Source organism: Cervus canadensis, chromosome 11 (assembly GCF_019320065.1).
Source record: "Cervus canadensis isolate Bull #8, Minnesota chromosome 11, ASM1932006v1, whole genome shotgun sequence".
Classification (NCBI taxonomy): domain Eukaryota; kingdom Metazoa; phylum Chordata; class Mammalia; order Artiodactyla; family Cervidae; genus Cervus; species Cervus canadensis.
Window position 1 is genome coordinate 72,796,789 of NC_057396.1, and position 16,595 is coordinate 72,813,383.

The 16,595-nt window shown below is 38.7% G+C and overlaps 1 protein-coding gene across 1 annotated transcript; it reads right to left on the reverse strand.

Annotated features, from left to right (window-relative positions):
- Positions 1-14,552: 14,552 nt before the first annotated feature.
- Positions 14,553-15,488, reverse strand: LOC122450577 (olfactory receptor 5I1-like). The gene has a single exon (XM_043482933.1). It carries the CDS (start codon positions 15,483-15,485, stop codon positions 14,553-14,555), a length of 933 nt encoding a protein of 310 aa, XP_043338868.1. The 5' UTR covers positions 15,486-15,488.
- Between the last annotated feature and the right edge of the window lie 1,107 nt (positions 15,489-16,595).

Genomic DNA, 16,595 nt, shown 5'->3' on the forward strand with positions numbered 1-16,595 from the left:
TCTTTGTTCTTTTCTAAAGTTGTAGCAAGTGATCAAGAAAAGGACATGTTATGTGTAACACTTCTGCACATCTGCAAAATATCATGAGATAGAGCATGATTTTATTCTATAATTATATTTTTATATTTAGAAAATAATTCATGATAGGTGAACATACACTTGAAGAGAGATAGCTGTATACTAAGCAATAATAAAAATTATCTGGAATTGAACTTTGAGAAATAGTGATGTAAATTTAGATATCATTCATGAGGTATGCTACTTTCTACAAGCTCTTCTCTGAGCATTATTTTCCTTATCTCAGTGGGTAGATATTGGTCAATTTCACTCTCCTTATCTCTTCAAAATAATTTGTAAGAGACACCGGTGATAGAGAAGCCAGGTTTAAGACGTGAGACTAAGCATTTTCTATGCTTGAAAATATTCACTTGAATACAAAAAATGATTAGAAAAGATAATTACAAAATTTATGTTTCTCAAAAACACATGATCAATTTAAGAGTCTTTAACTTAGTTCCAGAAACAATGAGTATAACACTGACTAATGTTAATAAAAAAAAATATATGGTACAGAGTTTAGTTTATGTTGTGTTTAGTATTTGGAGATACATGAAATATGTATTATTTACCTTTTTGCTAGAAATTTATAACTGCTTTCCCACAATGCTCATTATCTCTTTTTGTAGTAGTTGTAGTCAAGGGATGAATCTATTGACCAGTGGAAGAAAAAAGTTAAAAGGAAGTAAAAGCAACAGAATGTACCACGTACATTTGCATCACTTTAGATTTTAAATCTCCTTTAATTTAATAAAATGTAAATGAAAAGAGTGACAATAAATACTTTTAAAATACATAGACTTCTCTCTATGTTATATGTATGTATTTATGTGTGTGAATATGTATATATATGTTTAATGTATCTGAGAATAGAATGTAAGTAATAGACTTTTTCCTTCAGTTCAGTTCAGTTCAGTTGCTCAGTCATGTCCGACTCTTTGCAACCCCCAGGTCATATGTATGGTTCACGTGGAGATGAATTTGTACATGTTTTTAATTTTACTGTGGTACCTACATTATTTTTTCAATAAAACAATATATACTTTAAATTGTTTTTTAATACTTACCAAATGATAAAAAGAGTAAAGGCTTTCCCATGAACCAAGGACAAAATGAAATAAATTAAAAGTAATTATGTGTGGATATTAACAAGTTCAGACTCATTCAATTCTGAGAAGAAAATATTATTACTAACCATTAAATGCAGGTTTTAGAGAATAGGTAGGCATAAAATATTTCATTTACAAAAACTTTGCTTTTCTCAAAAACTTAAGTATTTTCTCCTATATTCTTTAAGTTAGGACCTAGAAACCTACCTGAGATGAGCAGGGCCTGAGTAGCTGAATAACAACCAGTGAGTGTTAGTCACTCAGCCGTGTCCAGCTCTTTGTGACCCCATGTGACCGTCCCTGGCTCCTCTGTCCACGGAAATCTCCAGGCAAGAATACTGGAGCGGGTTGCCATTCCCTTCTCCCGGTGATCTTCCCCATCCAGGGAGCAAACCTAGGTCTCTTGCGCTGCAAGCAGACGCTTTACCATCTGAACCACCAGGGAAGAACCCTGGCAGATGGTCTTTATTTTACCAGGTACATTGGGACTTAAATCCCAGAGCTACTGCCCTTAGGCTTTGATGTTATATAAACACTTCATTAATTATATTTCTGCTTCTCTATATTCCCTTGAGAGTTCAAACAACTTAGCCCCAGCTGAGTTTTTGTGCTTCTCTGTTGTTACCAAAGTGCTCTGTGTTGGGAAGGAAGCTGCAAATTGTAGGACTGCTCGACAGTTACCCTGAAACCATTTCCTCCTCCTCTAGTAAACCAGGAAACCTAAAGAAACTCAAAAAGATCCCTCCCTCCATCACTTCTAACTTCTTTGCATTATTCATTGTGTTTTTGAAACATTCTCCTTCATACCTCATTTAGGAGTATAACTACACTCTAGCTGTATTTTCTTTTATATTGAAATATAATACTTTCATTACATATGCCATAAAATTCACCCTTTTAATGTATATGTTTTTGTTTGTTTCAGTTTTATCTTGTTTTCAAGGCTTTTCAGTCATCACCACCATCTACCTACAGAACATTTTCATCAATTCAGTAAGAAGCCTATACCTATTAGTCTCATTCCCTGTCCCTGCTGACCCCAGCCCTGGCAACCACTAATCTATATTCTGACTCTGTGCAGTGTCTTATTCTTAGTCTTGCATATAAACAGAATCATGCCATATGTATTGTATTTTTTCTTCTCTCAGACTTTTTTTCTTCAGTGAAATATTATCAAGGCTCATCCATGTTGTTCATGTGTCAGAATCAGAATTCTGTTTCATTGAAGGGCACAGTAATATTTTATTTTATGGATATTACACACTATACTGACCCATTGTCCAGTTGGATAAATGTTGGGTTGTTTCTGCTCTTTATCTGTCACAGATAATGATGCTCTGTTATTGTCAGCACTACAATATTGGCAGCCCTCAACACCAAACATTATCTTACTCCTATTATCCAACCACATACCAAAGGGTATTTCATTAATTTTATGTCTCCCTCACATCCTCTAAACAATGCATTTTTTTTTTCTGAGTTAAATTAATTTTTTTATGTAAGAAATCTCTGTACTAAATTTAAGGCCTCAGAAATTAGAGCAATGTTTATTTTGTATTTTCCAAACTTCATGGCACAAGGATTTGAAAAGGTGGTACTTTCTAAATATTTGCCATTAAGTATTTATGACTTAACGTATTAATATGTATTAATTATGACTTAAAGTATTAATGTAGAAAATAATGTGCCATGCTCAGTTGCTCAATCATGTCCAACTCTTTGCAACTCCCTTGGACCACAATCTGCCAGGCTCCTCTGTCCATGGAATTTTCCCAGCAAGAATACTGAAATTGGGTTGCCATTTCTTCCTCCAGTCGATCTTCCCAAATCTTGGATGGAACCTGTGTCTCTTGTGTCTCCTACATTGGCTGGCAGATTCTTTAGCACTGAGTCACCTGGGAAAATAATGTGAAAAATAGTAGTACACTTGTTTTGAACTTTTTTCTACAGATATAGCTTAACTGTACAAAAATGTCTTAATGATCTGGATAACCACGATGGTGTCATCACAAACTTAGAGCCAGACATCCTATAGTGGACCTTGGAAAGGACTGCTATGAACAAAGCTAGTGGAGGGGATGGAATTCCAGCTGAATTATTTCAAATCTTAAAAATGATGCTGTTAAATGCTGCACTCAATATGCCAGCAAATTTGGATAACTCAGACGTGGTCACAAGACTGGAAAAGGTCAGATTTCATTCCAACCTGAAAGAATGGCAATGACAAAGAATGCTCAGACTACCATGCAATTACGCTCATTATACAAGCTTGCAAGGAAATGCTCAAAATCCTTTAAGCTAGGCTTCACCAGATGGTAAAGCGTCTGCCTGCAATGTGGGAGACCCAGATTCGATCCCTGGGTCGGGAAAATCCCCTGGAGAAGGAAATGGCAACCCACTCCAGTGTTCTTACCTGGAAAATTCCATGGATGAAGAAGCCTGGTAGGTGACAGTCCATGGAGTCGCAGAGTCGGACACGACTGAGCGACTTCACTTTCACTTTCAACAGACATGAACTGAGAACTTCCAGATGTATAAGCTGGATTTAGAATGGGCAGAAGAACCAGAAATCAAATTGCCAACATCAGTTGGATCACAGAAAAAAAAGCAAGAGAATTTCAGAAAAATATCTACTTCTACTTCATTGACTATGCAAAACCCTTTGACTGTGTGGATCACAATGAACTGTGGGAAATTCTTAAAAAGATGCAAATACCATACCACATTATCTGCCTCCTGATAAACATGTATGCAGTCAAGAAACAACAGTCAGGATCAGACTTGGAACAATGGACTGGTTCAAAATTGGGAAATGAGTACATCAAGGTTGTATATTGTCACCATGTTTATTTAACTTGTATATGCAGAGTACATCATGCTAAATTCCAGACTGGATGAAGCTCAAGCTGGAATCAAGATTGCCTTAAGAAATACCAAAAACCTCAGATATGCAGATGGTACCACCCTAATGGCAGAAATGAAGAGGAACTAAAGAATCTCTTGATGAAGGTGAAAGAAGAGAGTGAAAATGATGACTTAAAACTCAACATTCAAAAAACAAAGATTATGGTATCTGGTCCCATCACTTCATGGCAAATAGATGGGAAAAAAGTGGAAGCAATGATAGATTTTATTTTTCTTGGGCTCCAAAATCACTATGGACATTGAAATTAAAAGATGCCTGCTCCTTGGAAGGAAAGCTATGACAAACCTAGAGAGTGTATTAAAAAGCAGAGATATCACTTTGCTGACAAAGAGCCAGACAGCTAAAGGTATGGTTTTCCTAGTAGTCATGTAAGTTTGTGATAGTGGTACCATAAAGAAGACTGAGGGCTGAAGAATAGGTGCTTTCAAAGTGTGGTCTTCTCCAGCGCTGGAGACGACTGGGATCAAACCAGTCAATCCTGGAAGAAATCAACCCTGAATATTCACTGGAAAGGCTGATGCTGATGCTGAAGCTCCATTTCTTTGGCCATCTGCTGTGAAGAGTCAACTCACTGGAAAAGACCTTGATGCTGGGAAAGATTGAGGGCAGGAGGGAAGGGGTCGGCAGTGTATGAGATTGTTGGAAGACATCACCAACTCGATGGACATGAGTTTGAGCAAACCCAGGAAGATAGTGGAGGATAGCAGAGCCTGGCGTGCTACAACTCATGGGGTTGCAGAGAGTCCAACATGACTTAGCAACTGAACAACAATAATGATATTTAGATATAGATATAGATATCTCAAAAGTGAGGAAAGTGTCTGAAAATCATGCATCTATATATCTGACAAAGAACTTGTACCCAAACTTTATGAAAATCTCTCATCAATAATAAAAATCAAATTAGCAAAATTTACACAAAAGATTGAATAGATACTCTCACCAAGTATATATTTAAATAGCAAGGTTATGTATAACAGCTTGCTCAGCATCTTTACTTATTAGGGAAATGACAATAAAGTAACAATGGGTTAAAATTAAAAATGCCGATTATGCCTAATTTTTTGTTTTATCTGAATTTTCATTTGGTATTTAACAGGAACACAGATTATATTCTTATTTGTTTGGGTTAATTTTCTATTTATTTTTTTGTTTCCTGCTTTTTCTTGTGTGTGTGTGTGTGTGTGTGTGTGTGTGTGTGTGTGTGTTTCTGTAAACCTAAGAAACTCATCTAGCAAAATTTCATATCATTAGTACATTTTTAAATTGGGAAAAAAGATTCATAGGGACAATTTTTGATACCTTTTTAATGTCTTTGCCATTGCCATTCTTGGTGTGATCAACAAAATACTCAAATATCAAATGCATTATTGTGGAGATTTTGTTAAGAAAAAGCTCAAATCACATAACTAATTGCTAATAATTTTCCACTGGTTAAAATCAAGAAACTGATGCACATATGCCACAGAAGAATTTCAGTATCATTATTAACCTCTCTGGCACATATTTGTTGTATATAGAATTGCCCTTGATTACCTCCTACTATTTCTATCCAAATTAACTTTCCCTCAGGTACTTCCTGATCTTCTGGGATTCAAAAATCCCTTAAGTTGCATTTTATTCAACCAGAACCCAACTTTCACTTTGTAATAGCTCCTCAAGACCATATAGACTATCATGCCTTCAATCTTTTCCCACCTAGCCATTTAAAACTGAGTTTGGGTAGCTACGTTACAATTGCAAGCTGGATAAACTAAAGTGTCTCCCAAAGGGATCTGTGTCTTATTAAAAATGGAGACCAGGGGAAAACATGTCTCAAGGAGAAAATGTATTCCTCAGGTACAAACAAGTGAGACAAAATACAACCTATACTTAGGGTTTCTCTAGTGCCCCTGCTGAGAGTAAAATTGTGTGTAAGTAAATGTCTACCTGGAAGATTAATTTTCCAGGACACAGCTGTATGTTCCTCAAACTTGGAGTACTGAGATGCAGAGCTCACTGCATGATAGGGAACCAAAGTTCATTATGTCCCACTGTTGGTGGGAGAAAGACTAGGAGAACTCTGTGAAAGGCTATGGACTGTGCTGTTCTAAAAACAGATCAACTCTCCTAGTAACATAAACATTAACTATGCACTGAGATACTCTAAGAAATAGTGCACTGTGTCAGTTTCACAAATATATTAGCACTTATTTTGCACAAGAAACTGTTAGATTAAAAAAAGTAAAATTCAGCAATTTTCAGTGAACATACTTTGTTTATGGAATTTTTTAGAAGAGTACAATACTCATAAAGAAAATGTCCTTCTATAAAAGTATACTACAAGGAAATTTTCAATAATGATAAGATGCTAAACTCAGAACACCAAAGATAAAACATACCTAGTGTCTTGGAAACTGTCACCTCACATCTATCACAAATTGATATCCAATATGATATCTTGGGCTTCCCTGATGGCTCAGTGGTAAAGAATCCACCTGCAAATCAGGAGACATGGCTTCTATCCCCAGGCCAGGAAGATCACGTGGAATAGGAGATGGCAAACCATTCCAGTATTCTTGCCTAAGAAATCCCATGGACAGAGAAGCCTGGTGGGTCTATGGGGTCACAAAGTGTTGGACAAGACATAGTAACTAAACAACCACCACCACAATGATACTTTAGTTTTAATATGTTTGAGTAATATTGTAGCATAATCATATAGGTTTCATATTTTCATTTCTGACTTCTTTCACTCAATATTATTTTTGTGAAATTCCCCTACACTTTTTTATGTCAAGGCAGTTCACTCATCTTCATGGTTGTGTACTTTTCCTAAGTATAAGCTTACTGTCTCCAAGGCAAACCATTCAATATCAGAGTAATCCAAGTCTGTGTCCTGACCAGTAATGCTGAAGAAGCTGAACTTGGACAGTTCTATGAAGACCTACAAGACTTCCAGAACTAGCACCCAAAAAAGATGTCCTTTTCATTATAGGGGACTGAATGGAAAAGTAAGAAGTCAAGAAACACCTGGAGTAACAGGCAAATCTGGCCTTGGAGTAAAGAATGAAGCAGGGCAAAGGCTAATAGAGTTCTGCCAAGAGAACGCACTGGTCATAGCAAACACCCTCTTCCAACAACACAAGAGAAGACTCTATACATGGACATCACCAGATGGCCAATGCCAAAATCAGATTGATTATCTTCTTTGCAGTCAAAGATAGAGAAGTGCTATACAATCAGCAAAAACAAGACTGGGAGCTGACTGTGGCTCAGATCATGAGCTCCTTATTGCCAAATTCAGATTGAAATTGAAGAAAGTGGAAAAAACCACTAGACCATTCAGGTAAGACCTAAATCAAATCCCTTATGACTATACAGTGGAAGTGAGAAATAGATTTAAGGGATTAGATCTGAGAGACAGAGTGCCTGATGAACTATGAATGGAGGTTTGTGACATTGTACAGGAGACAGGGATCAAGATCATCCCTAAGAAAAAGAAATGCAAAAAAGCAAAATGGCTGTCTGAGGAGGACTTACAAATAGCTGTGAAAAGAAGGGAAGTGAAAAGCAAAGGAGAAAAGGAAAGATATACCCATTTGAATGCAGAGTTCCAAAGAATAGCAGGGAGAGATAAGAAAGCCCTCCTCAGCAATCAATGCAAAGAAATAGAGGAAAACAACAGAATGGAAAAGACTAGGGATCTCTTCAAGAAAATTAGAGATACCAAGGGAACATTTCATGCACAGATGAGCTTAATAAAGGACCTTAATAAGGGGCCTAACAGAAGCAGAAGATATTAAGAAGAGGTGGCAAGAGTACACAGAAGAACTGTACAAAAAGTTCTTCATGACCCAGATAATCATGATAGTGTGATCACTCACCTAGAGCCAGACATCCTGGAATGTGAAGTCAAGTGGGCCTTAGGAAGCATCCATATGAACAAAGCTATCGGAGGTGATGGAATTCCAGTTGAGCGTTTTCAACTCCTGAAAGATGATGCTTTGAAAGGGCTGTACTCAATATGCCACCAATTTGGAAAACTCAGCAGTGGTCACAGGACTGGAAAAGGTCAGTTTTCATTCCAATCCCAAAGAAAGGCAATGCCAAAGAATGCTCAAACTACCGCACAATTGCACTCCTCTCACATGCTAGCAAAGTAATGCTCAAAATTCTCCAATCCAGGCTCCAGCAGTACATGAACTGTGAACTTCCAGATGTTCAAGCTGGTTTTAGAAAAGGCAGAGGAACCAGATCAACTTGCCAACATCTGCTGGATCATCGGAAAAGCAAGAGAGTTTCAGAAAAGCATCTCTTTCTGCTTTATTGACTATGCCAAAGCCTTTGACTGTGTGGATCACAATAAACTGTGGAAAATTCTGAAAGAGATGGGATACCAGACCACCTGACCTGCCTCTTGAGAAACCTGTATGCAGGTCAGGAAGCAACAGTTAGAACTGGACATGGAACAACAGACTGGTTCCAAATAGGAAAATGAGTACATCAAGGCTGTATATGGTCACCCTGCTTATTTAACTTATATGCAGAATACATCATAAGAAACGTTGGGCTGGAAGAAGCACAAGCTGGAATCAAGATTGCTGGGAGAAATATCAATAACCTCAGATATGCAGATGACACCACCCTTATGGCAGGAAGTGAAGAAGATCTAAAGAGCCTCTTGATGAAAGTGAAAGAGGAGAGTGAAAAAGTTGGCTTAAAGCTCAACATTCAAAAAACTGAGATCATGGCATCTGGTCTCATCACTTCATGGCAAATAGATGGGGAAACAGTGGAAACAGTGGCTGACTTTATTTTTTGGGGCTCCAAAATCACTGCAGATAGTGATTGCAGCCATGAAATTAAAAGACATTTACTCCTTGGAAGGAAAGTTATGACCAACTTAGTTCAGTTCAATTCAGTCACTCAGTCGTGTCCGACTATTTGTGACCCCATGAATCACAGCATGCCAGGCCTCCCTGTCCATCACCAACTCCCAGAGTTTACCCAAACTCATGTCAGTGATGCCATCCAGCTATTTCATCCTCTGTTGTCCCTTTCTCCTCCTGCCTAGACAGCATATTAAAAAGCAGAGACATTACTTTACCAACAAATGTCCTTCTAGTCAAGGCTATGGTTTTTCCAGTGGTCATGTATGGATGTGAGAGTTGGACTGTAAAGAAAGCTGAGTACCGAAGTATTGATGCATTTGAACTGTGGTGTTGGACAAGGCTCCTTAGGGTCCCTTGGACTGCAAGGAGATCCAACCAGTCCATCCTATAGGAGAGCAGTCCTGGGTGTTCATTGGAAGGACTGATGCTGAAGCTGAAACTCCAATACTTTGGCCACCTGATGTGAAGTGCTGACTCATTTGAAAAGACCCTGATGCTAGGAAAGATTGAGGGCAGAAAGAAAAGGGGACGGCAGAGGATGAGATGGTTGGACGGCATCACCCACTCAATGGACATGGGTTGGTGATGGACAGGGAGGCCTGGCGTGCTGCGATTCATGCGGTCACAAAGAGTTGGATATGACTGAGAGACTTAACTGAACTGAACTGAAGCTTACCATATAGTAATTTATTTAATCAAGAGCATGTGTCAATATACTTGACCTATAAATTTTCACTGGAGGTGAACATACCATTTATTTATATATTACTCATGGTTTCATTCATGATTTAGGGAAATCCTGAGGGTTGTGACAAAGTTTATGAACTATGAACCCTAAAATGTACATTATTTAACGTCACTTAAAATTTTGTCAAGTCTTCACTAATGTGTTGATGAAATTGAATTATTTTAGTTCTAGATTATTACAAATAATGCAATTAAGAATATATTTGTGTAAATCTTTTTTTTTTTGGTCATATTCACTCATTTCTTTCAGGTATCATTCAAAGAATGGCATTTTTAAGTTATATGACATGTATATGTCCAGCTATATTAGACACAATTTAGAATCTTCCTGCCATGCTGGAGACCTGGGTTTGATCCCTGGGTTGGGAAGATTCCCCTGGAGAAGGGAACGGCTACCCACTCTTGTATTCTGGCCTGGAGAATCCCATGGAATATATAGCCATGGGGTCACAATGAGTTGGACACGACTGAATGACTTTAACCTCACTTCACTTCAGAGTTTTACAAAGTGCAGCAACAATTCTCATTCTACAGTTGACGTGTAAAAGTCATTGCCATTCCACATCCTCACCAACAGTTGCTAAGTTAATTATCTGCATCGTGCTGCTTTTTAGATTCACTGGTTTGATCAATCTGATCAAATCAGTCAACTGTAAGGAAACCAACCCTGAATATTCACTGGAAGAACTGGTGCTGAAGCCGAAGCTCCAATACTTTGGCCACCTGATGCAAAGAATTTGCTGATTGGAAAAGACCCTGATGCTGGGAAAGATTGAGGGCAAGAGGAGAAGGGGACAACAGAGGATGAGAAGGTTGGATGGCATCACTGACTCAATAGACATGAGCTTGAGCAAACTCCGGAAGATAGTGAAGGACGGGGAAGTGTGGTGCTGCAGTTCATGGGGTCATAAAGAATCAGACATGACTTAGCGACTGAACAACAAAATCATTCTTTAGATGAGTTATTATACTGTGTTTATTTACTCTTAGCTTTTTATTCAAGTTTTACTTACTGGTGGGCCAATAAATTTGGATATCCACTTCTTTGAGGACTCTGTGAGAGTCTGAATTTGAATAAGAGGTGACACAAGAGCCATAATTAAAAGCCTTTGGCTTCTTGAAACACATACTATCCAAAGCTTCATGCCACCTCTGTTGCAGGTTTATACAGCCTACATTAATAGTACAATTTTTTTTCTTTGAAGATGAAATGATTCCTTTTTTTTTTCCCAACATTTTCCAAATTTCTAATGCTTTTCAATGGTGGGAGAGAATTTAAACAGCAATAGAGTCATATATTATAGACAAGGATGTATCAGCTGGAGAGGACATTACAAGTAATCTGGTTGAAGTCCTTTTTTACACAGTGGGCTCAGTGGTATTGAAAAGTTTTGTTTTAAAGTTAGAGTAACCTTGCTAAATGGATCATCAGTTCAGTTCAGTACATTCGCTCAGATGTGTCCAACTTTTTGTGACCTCAAGGATTGCAGGACACCAGGCTTCCTTGTCCATCACCAACTCCCTAAGTCCACTCAAACTCATGTCAAGTGAGTCAGTGATGCCATCCAACCATCTCTTCCTCTGCCATCCCCTTCTCCTCCTACCCTCAACCTTTTCCAGCATCAGGGTATTTTTGAATAAGTCAGATCTTCTCATCAGGTGGCCAAAGTATTGGAGCTTCAGCTTCAACATCAGTCCTTCCAATGAATATTCAGGACTAATTTCCTTTAGGATGGACTGGTTGTATCTACTTGTAGTCCAAGGGACTCTCAAGAGTCTTCTCCAACACCAAAGTTCAAAAACATCAATTCTTTGGCACTCAGCTTTCTTTACAGTCCAACTCTCACATCCATACGTGACCACCGGAGAAACCACAGCTTTTACTTGACGGACCTTTGTTGGCAAAGTAATGTCTCTGCTTTTTAATATGCTGTCTAGGTTGGTCATAACTTTCCTTCCAAGGAGTAAGCATCCTTCAATTTCATGGCTGCAATCACCACCTGCAGTGATTTTGGACCCCCTCCAAAAAAAAAAAAAGAAAATTCTGCCACTATTTCCACTGTTTCCCCATCTATTTGGCATGACGTGATGGGACCGGGTGGGCCATGGTCTTAGTTTTCTTTTTGAGCTTTAAGCCAAATTTTTCACTGTCCTCTTTCACTTTCATCAAGATGCTGTTTAGTTCCCCTTCACTTTCTGCCATAAAGGTGGTGTCATCTGAATATCTGACATTACTGATATTGATAAATATTGGTAAATGGCTCATAGCACATTTCTAAAGAGAGATATATCCAGGGAGGTGAAAAGTTTCAGCTTCTGTCTTTAACACAGAACTTTGTGCTTATTGAATTGTTGAACATTTATATCACTATTTTTTACAAATATAGTTATACAGCCAATGGCCCATATGTATCTTTCTATTTTCGACACTGGACATATGCTCAAATCTACCATTTGATTGTTATGTCATATTTGTACTTAAGTATTTCAGTGGCAGGGGCTTCTCCGATGTCTCAGAAGATAAAGAATCCACCTGCAATGCAGGAGACATGGGTTTGATCCCTGGGTCTTCAAGATCTCCTGGAGGAGGAAATGGCATGTCACTCCAGTATCGTTGCCTAGAGAATTCCATGGATAGAGGGGCCTGGCGGGCTCCATGGGGCTGCAAAGAGTGAAACACGACTGAGCAACTAGGTGCACACACACGTTTCAGGGTCAGGGATGACGGGATCAAGTTACAGGAACGTGATTGCAGTAGTAGTCCACTGACGGGGTCCCCAGGGGTGCAGTGGTGAGGAATATGCCTGTCGGTGCAGGGGACACAAGAGACACAGGTTCAGCCCCTCGGTGGGGAAGATCCCCTGGAGGAGGAAATGGCAACCCACTCCAGTATTCTTACCAGGAGAGGTCCATGAGCAGACGAGCCTGGCAGGATATAGTTCATGGTGCCACAAGAGTCGGACACAACTGAGTGACTGAGTACACAAACACACATCAGCCTTCTACACACTGTCATTGATAACATTGCAGTTGTGTGATGACATCTTTTAATCAGTCACTGGTGGATATATGAGATGGAGGTGAGGTAAGAAGGGGAGTATAGTGATGAGGACTGAAGCAGACAGGGTAGAACACACCAAAGTCTTTAGTGCAGACTTCTTATTTTGCAAAATCTCAAGATAGAGGAGTTATTATACATTCTTGTCTATTTTTTTATTTTAGTTATTGATTCCTAAAGTAATTTTCCCATAATTAGTTATTCAACCATGCAAATTCTCAGAAAGGCAGAATCAGTCAGTAGATTCCATTGTTGGCCTTCCATTTAATGGGCTTAATTTTTTTCTTTTTTATACCACAAAGTAGATCTAATAAAATGGGCCCATTTTAGATGAAACTAGTCTTTAGATAGTATAATAAATTTATATCACATAGGTCAAAGTCAGTTATTCATGGCAATCTATTGACACTCTATTTTGCTTGAAATTTAATATACTTTAATGTTTTTCTTCCATATTTCTGCTCATTAGAGAAGTGAAGCAGTGAGACACTTTATTTTTTGGGGCTCCAAAATCACTGCAGATGGTGACTGCAGCCATGAAATTAAAAGATGTTTGCTCCTTGGAAGAAAAGCTAAGACCAACCTAGACAGCATATGAAAAAGCCGAGACATTACTTTGACAACAAGGGTCTGTCTAGTCAAAGCTATTAGAGAAGAAAATTGCAAACCACTCCGGTACTCTTGCCTGGAAAATTCCATGGATGGAGGAGCCTGGTAGGCTGCAGTCCATGGGGTCATGAAGAGTTGGACACGATTGAGCGACTTCACTTTCAATTTTCACTTTCATGCATTGGAGAAGAAAATGGCAACCCACTCCAGTGTTCTTGCCTGGAGACTCCCAGGGACGGGGGAGCCTGGTGGGCTGCCATCTATGGGATCACTCAGAGTCAGACATGACTGAAGTGACTTAGCAGCAGCAGCAGTCAAAGCTATGGTTTATCCAGTGGTCATGTACAGATTGAGAGTTGGACTATAAAGAAAGCTGAGCAGCAAAGAATTGATGCTTTTGAACTATGGTGAGAAGACTACTGAGAGTCCTTTGGGCTGCAAGGAAATCCAACTAGTCAAACCTAAAGAAAACCAGTCCCAAATATTCATTGGGAGGACTGACACTGAAGCTGAAACTCCAATACTTTGGACACCTGACCAAAAACTATCTCATTGGAAAAGACCCTGATGCTGGGAAAGATTGAAGGTGGGAGGAGAAGGGGACGACAGAGGATGAGATAGCTGGATGGCATCAATGACTCGATGGACATGAGTTTGAATAAACTCCGGGAGTTGGTGATGGACAGAGAAGCCTGGCATCCTGTGGTCCATGGGGTTGCAAAAAGTTGTACACGACTGAGATAATGAAGTGAACTGAATTGATTATAAGCTCTGATGCCATGAATACTTTGGAAGTGATAAACTTTTGCAGGCTCAGTTACTAGAAGTAGAATTACTGGTTTAAATGATACTTTCATATTTAATTTTCAAATTCCAGGTGAATTGTATATTTCATTCAAATATTAGCAAATTATCTTCCATAAAGGAGACTAATTTAAACTTCCACCTGTAAGGAGTGAGTGTGAAAAAAGAAAATCAAAGTTAAAATGATAAAGATATAGACATATGTAACAGGGCCTGGCTCTAACATTAGATTCTGGCCCAAGTTTGTGGTTGAGGCCTCATTGCCTGTAGAATTAGGGAATACCCACATTACACTGTCTTTTCCATTAGTTAAAACTAAAGGTCAAGAAGCAGGGTGGAAAACTTGTCAGCCTCATTTTCATCCTTTCTTAAGAAAGAAATTTCCTGCTAATCATTTTCCTAAAAGCATTTTTCACATCTTTGTTCCTTAGACTGTAAATCAGGGGATTCAGCATAGGTATAATCAATGTATAGAACACAGAGGTCACTTTATCAATATCCAGTGAATGGCCAGTACTGGGGCGCAAATAAATGAAGATCAGGGTACCATGGTAGATAGAGACCACAGTCAGATGGCAAGCACAAGCGGAGAATCCTTTTCTTCTTCCGTCAGCAGATCCTGTTTTAAGAATTGCTGCTATGATAAGGATATAAGAGAGGAGAACTGTTAGAAGGCAGAGAGCTTCCACTAAACTAGCGAAGACCACCAGTACAACATCATGGATGTAGGTGTCAGTGCAGGACAGAGAGAAGAGAGGGGAGATGTCACAAAAGAAATGGTTAATTTCACTGGAGCAGAAAGACAGTTGAAAGGTATTAGTGGTGTGAATCACTGAGCTCATGGTACCCCCTAAAAATGCCCCAATTGCAAGCTGGCGGCAAATCCTCTGGGACATAATAACAGTGTAAAGCAGGGGGTTGCAGATGGCTATGTACCGGTCATAAGCCATGACAGTCAAGATAAAAGACTCTGTGTCCACCAAACAGCAGAAGAAATAAAACTGTGCAGCACAGCCACTGTAAGAAATGGTCTTCTTATCAGAAACTAAGTCCACAAGTAACTTGGGGGCAATGACTGAGGAGTAGCAAGCATCTACGAAAGACAAGATGCGGAGAAAAAAGTACATAGGGGTGTGCAAAGGGGGACTGACCGTGATTAATAAAACCATCCCAAGGTTCCCCATCAGGGTGACGGAGTAGATAGACAGAAACACAGCAAAAAGAACACTCTGCAGTTCTGGGTGGTCACTGAATCCCAAGAGAAAGAACTGTGTCTTCACAGTGTGGTTCTCCACCTCCATTCTCTGCAGTGGTCCTGGAGGTTGGAATTTCAGCAGGGTACCGATGGGGATGTTGATAATAACCTGAAGAGTAGTGAAAAGGAAAATAATTAAAGTAGTTAGAATAGTAATTCTAAATCCAGTTGGGCACCCTCATAACACTTAGGCATAAGTAAAGTTAAGTTTACTATAAGCATAGCTTTTCAACTGAAATACTTTTTTTTTTAATTAGTTAATTACTGGTTTTTTTTTTTTTGTAATGTTTGGCAAGACATGTAGCTTGTAGGACCTTAGTTCCCTATGAGCAATGGAACCTGTCCATTTTATACTGAAAGCACAGAGTCCTAACCACTGGATGGCCAGGGAGTTCCCTGAGATAGTTTATTTAATTGAATTGATTATTTATACTTCTATTTCTTCAAGATATATATATATATATATTCCCCCCCCCCCCATTAAGTGAGACACCATCAAACTAGCGGATGAACTCTGAATTTCTTAATTTCATCAACTCTCTCATCTGTCACCAACGTTGTGATTGAGGTTAGTTACATTGCTATATAGCAAACTGAGTAACTAGCCTCTGTTTCCCTTTGTGGTGTTTTTATTTACATAACAAATAGATACATTTCTGTTTCTTGAAGCATTATATATGTAGAGGAGTAGAAGTTCTTTATTTCTCACCTTGAGCTGAGAATTTCCCTCTGAGGACTAAAGAAACTAGTTAAAGTTTCTTGAAATCCACTGATAAATAGAAGGAGGTAAGATTCAGAATGAGTTATGTAAGTAACTGAATCATGACTCTGCCACTTAGCAGTTGTAAAGTCTTGGGCAGGCCAAGTAAGCACAGAATTTCAGCTTCATCACCTATAAAATGAAAAGGACAGTGCCTTCCTCATCAAATTGTGTTAATTTCCTTCTAGGCTCAATATCTTCACCATCTTGTTCATTCACTGTTCTGAAGTTGGCCACAAAGTAATTCTGAGGAAATCGATGCATCTACTTTATGTTATCTGAAACCCAAGCTATGAAATAGAACTAGAGAAATCCAAATGCTTGCATATTTATTAAATTCATATAGACAATGCAATAATAATATTCAGGAATATTGGATGGCCCCTTTGATTAAAA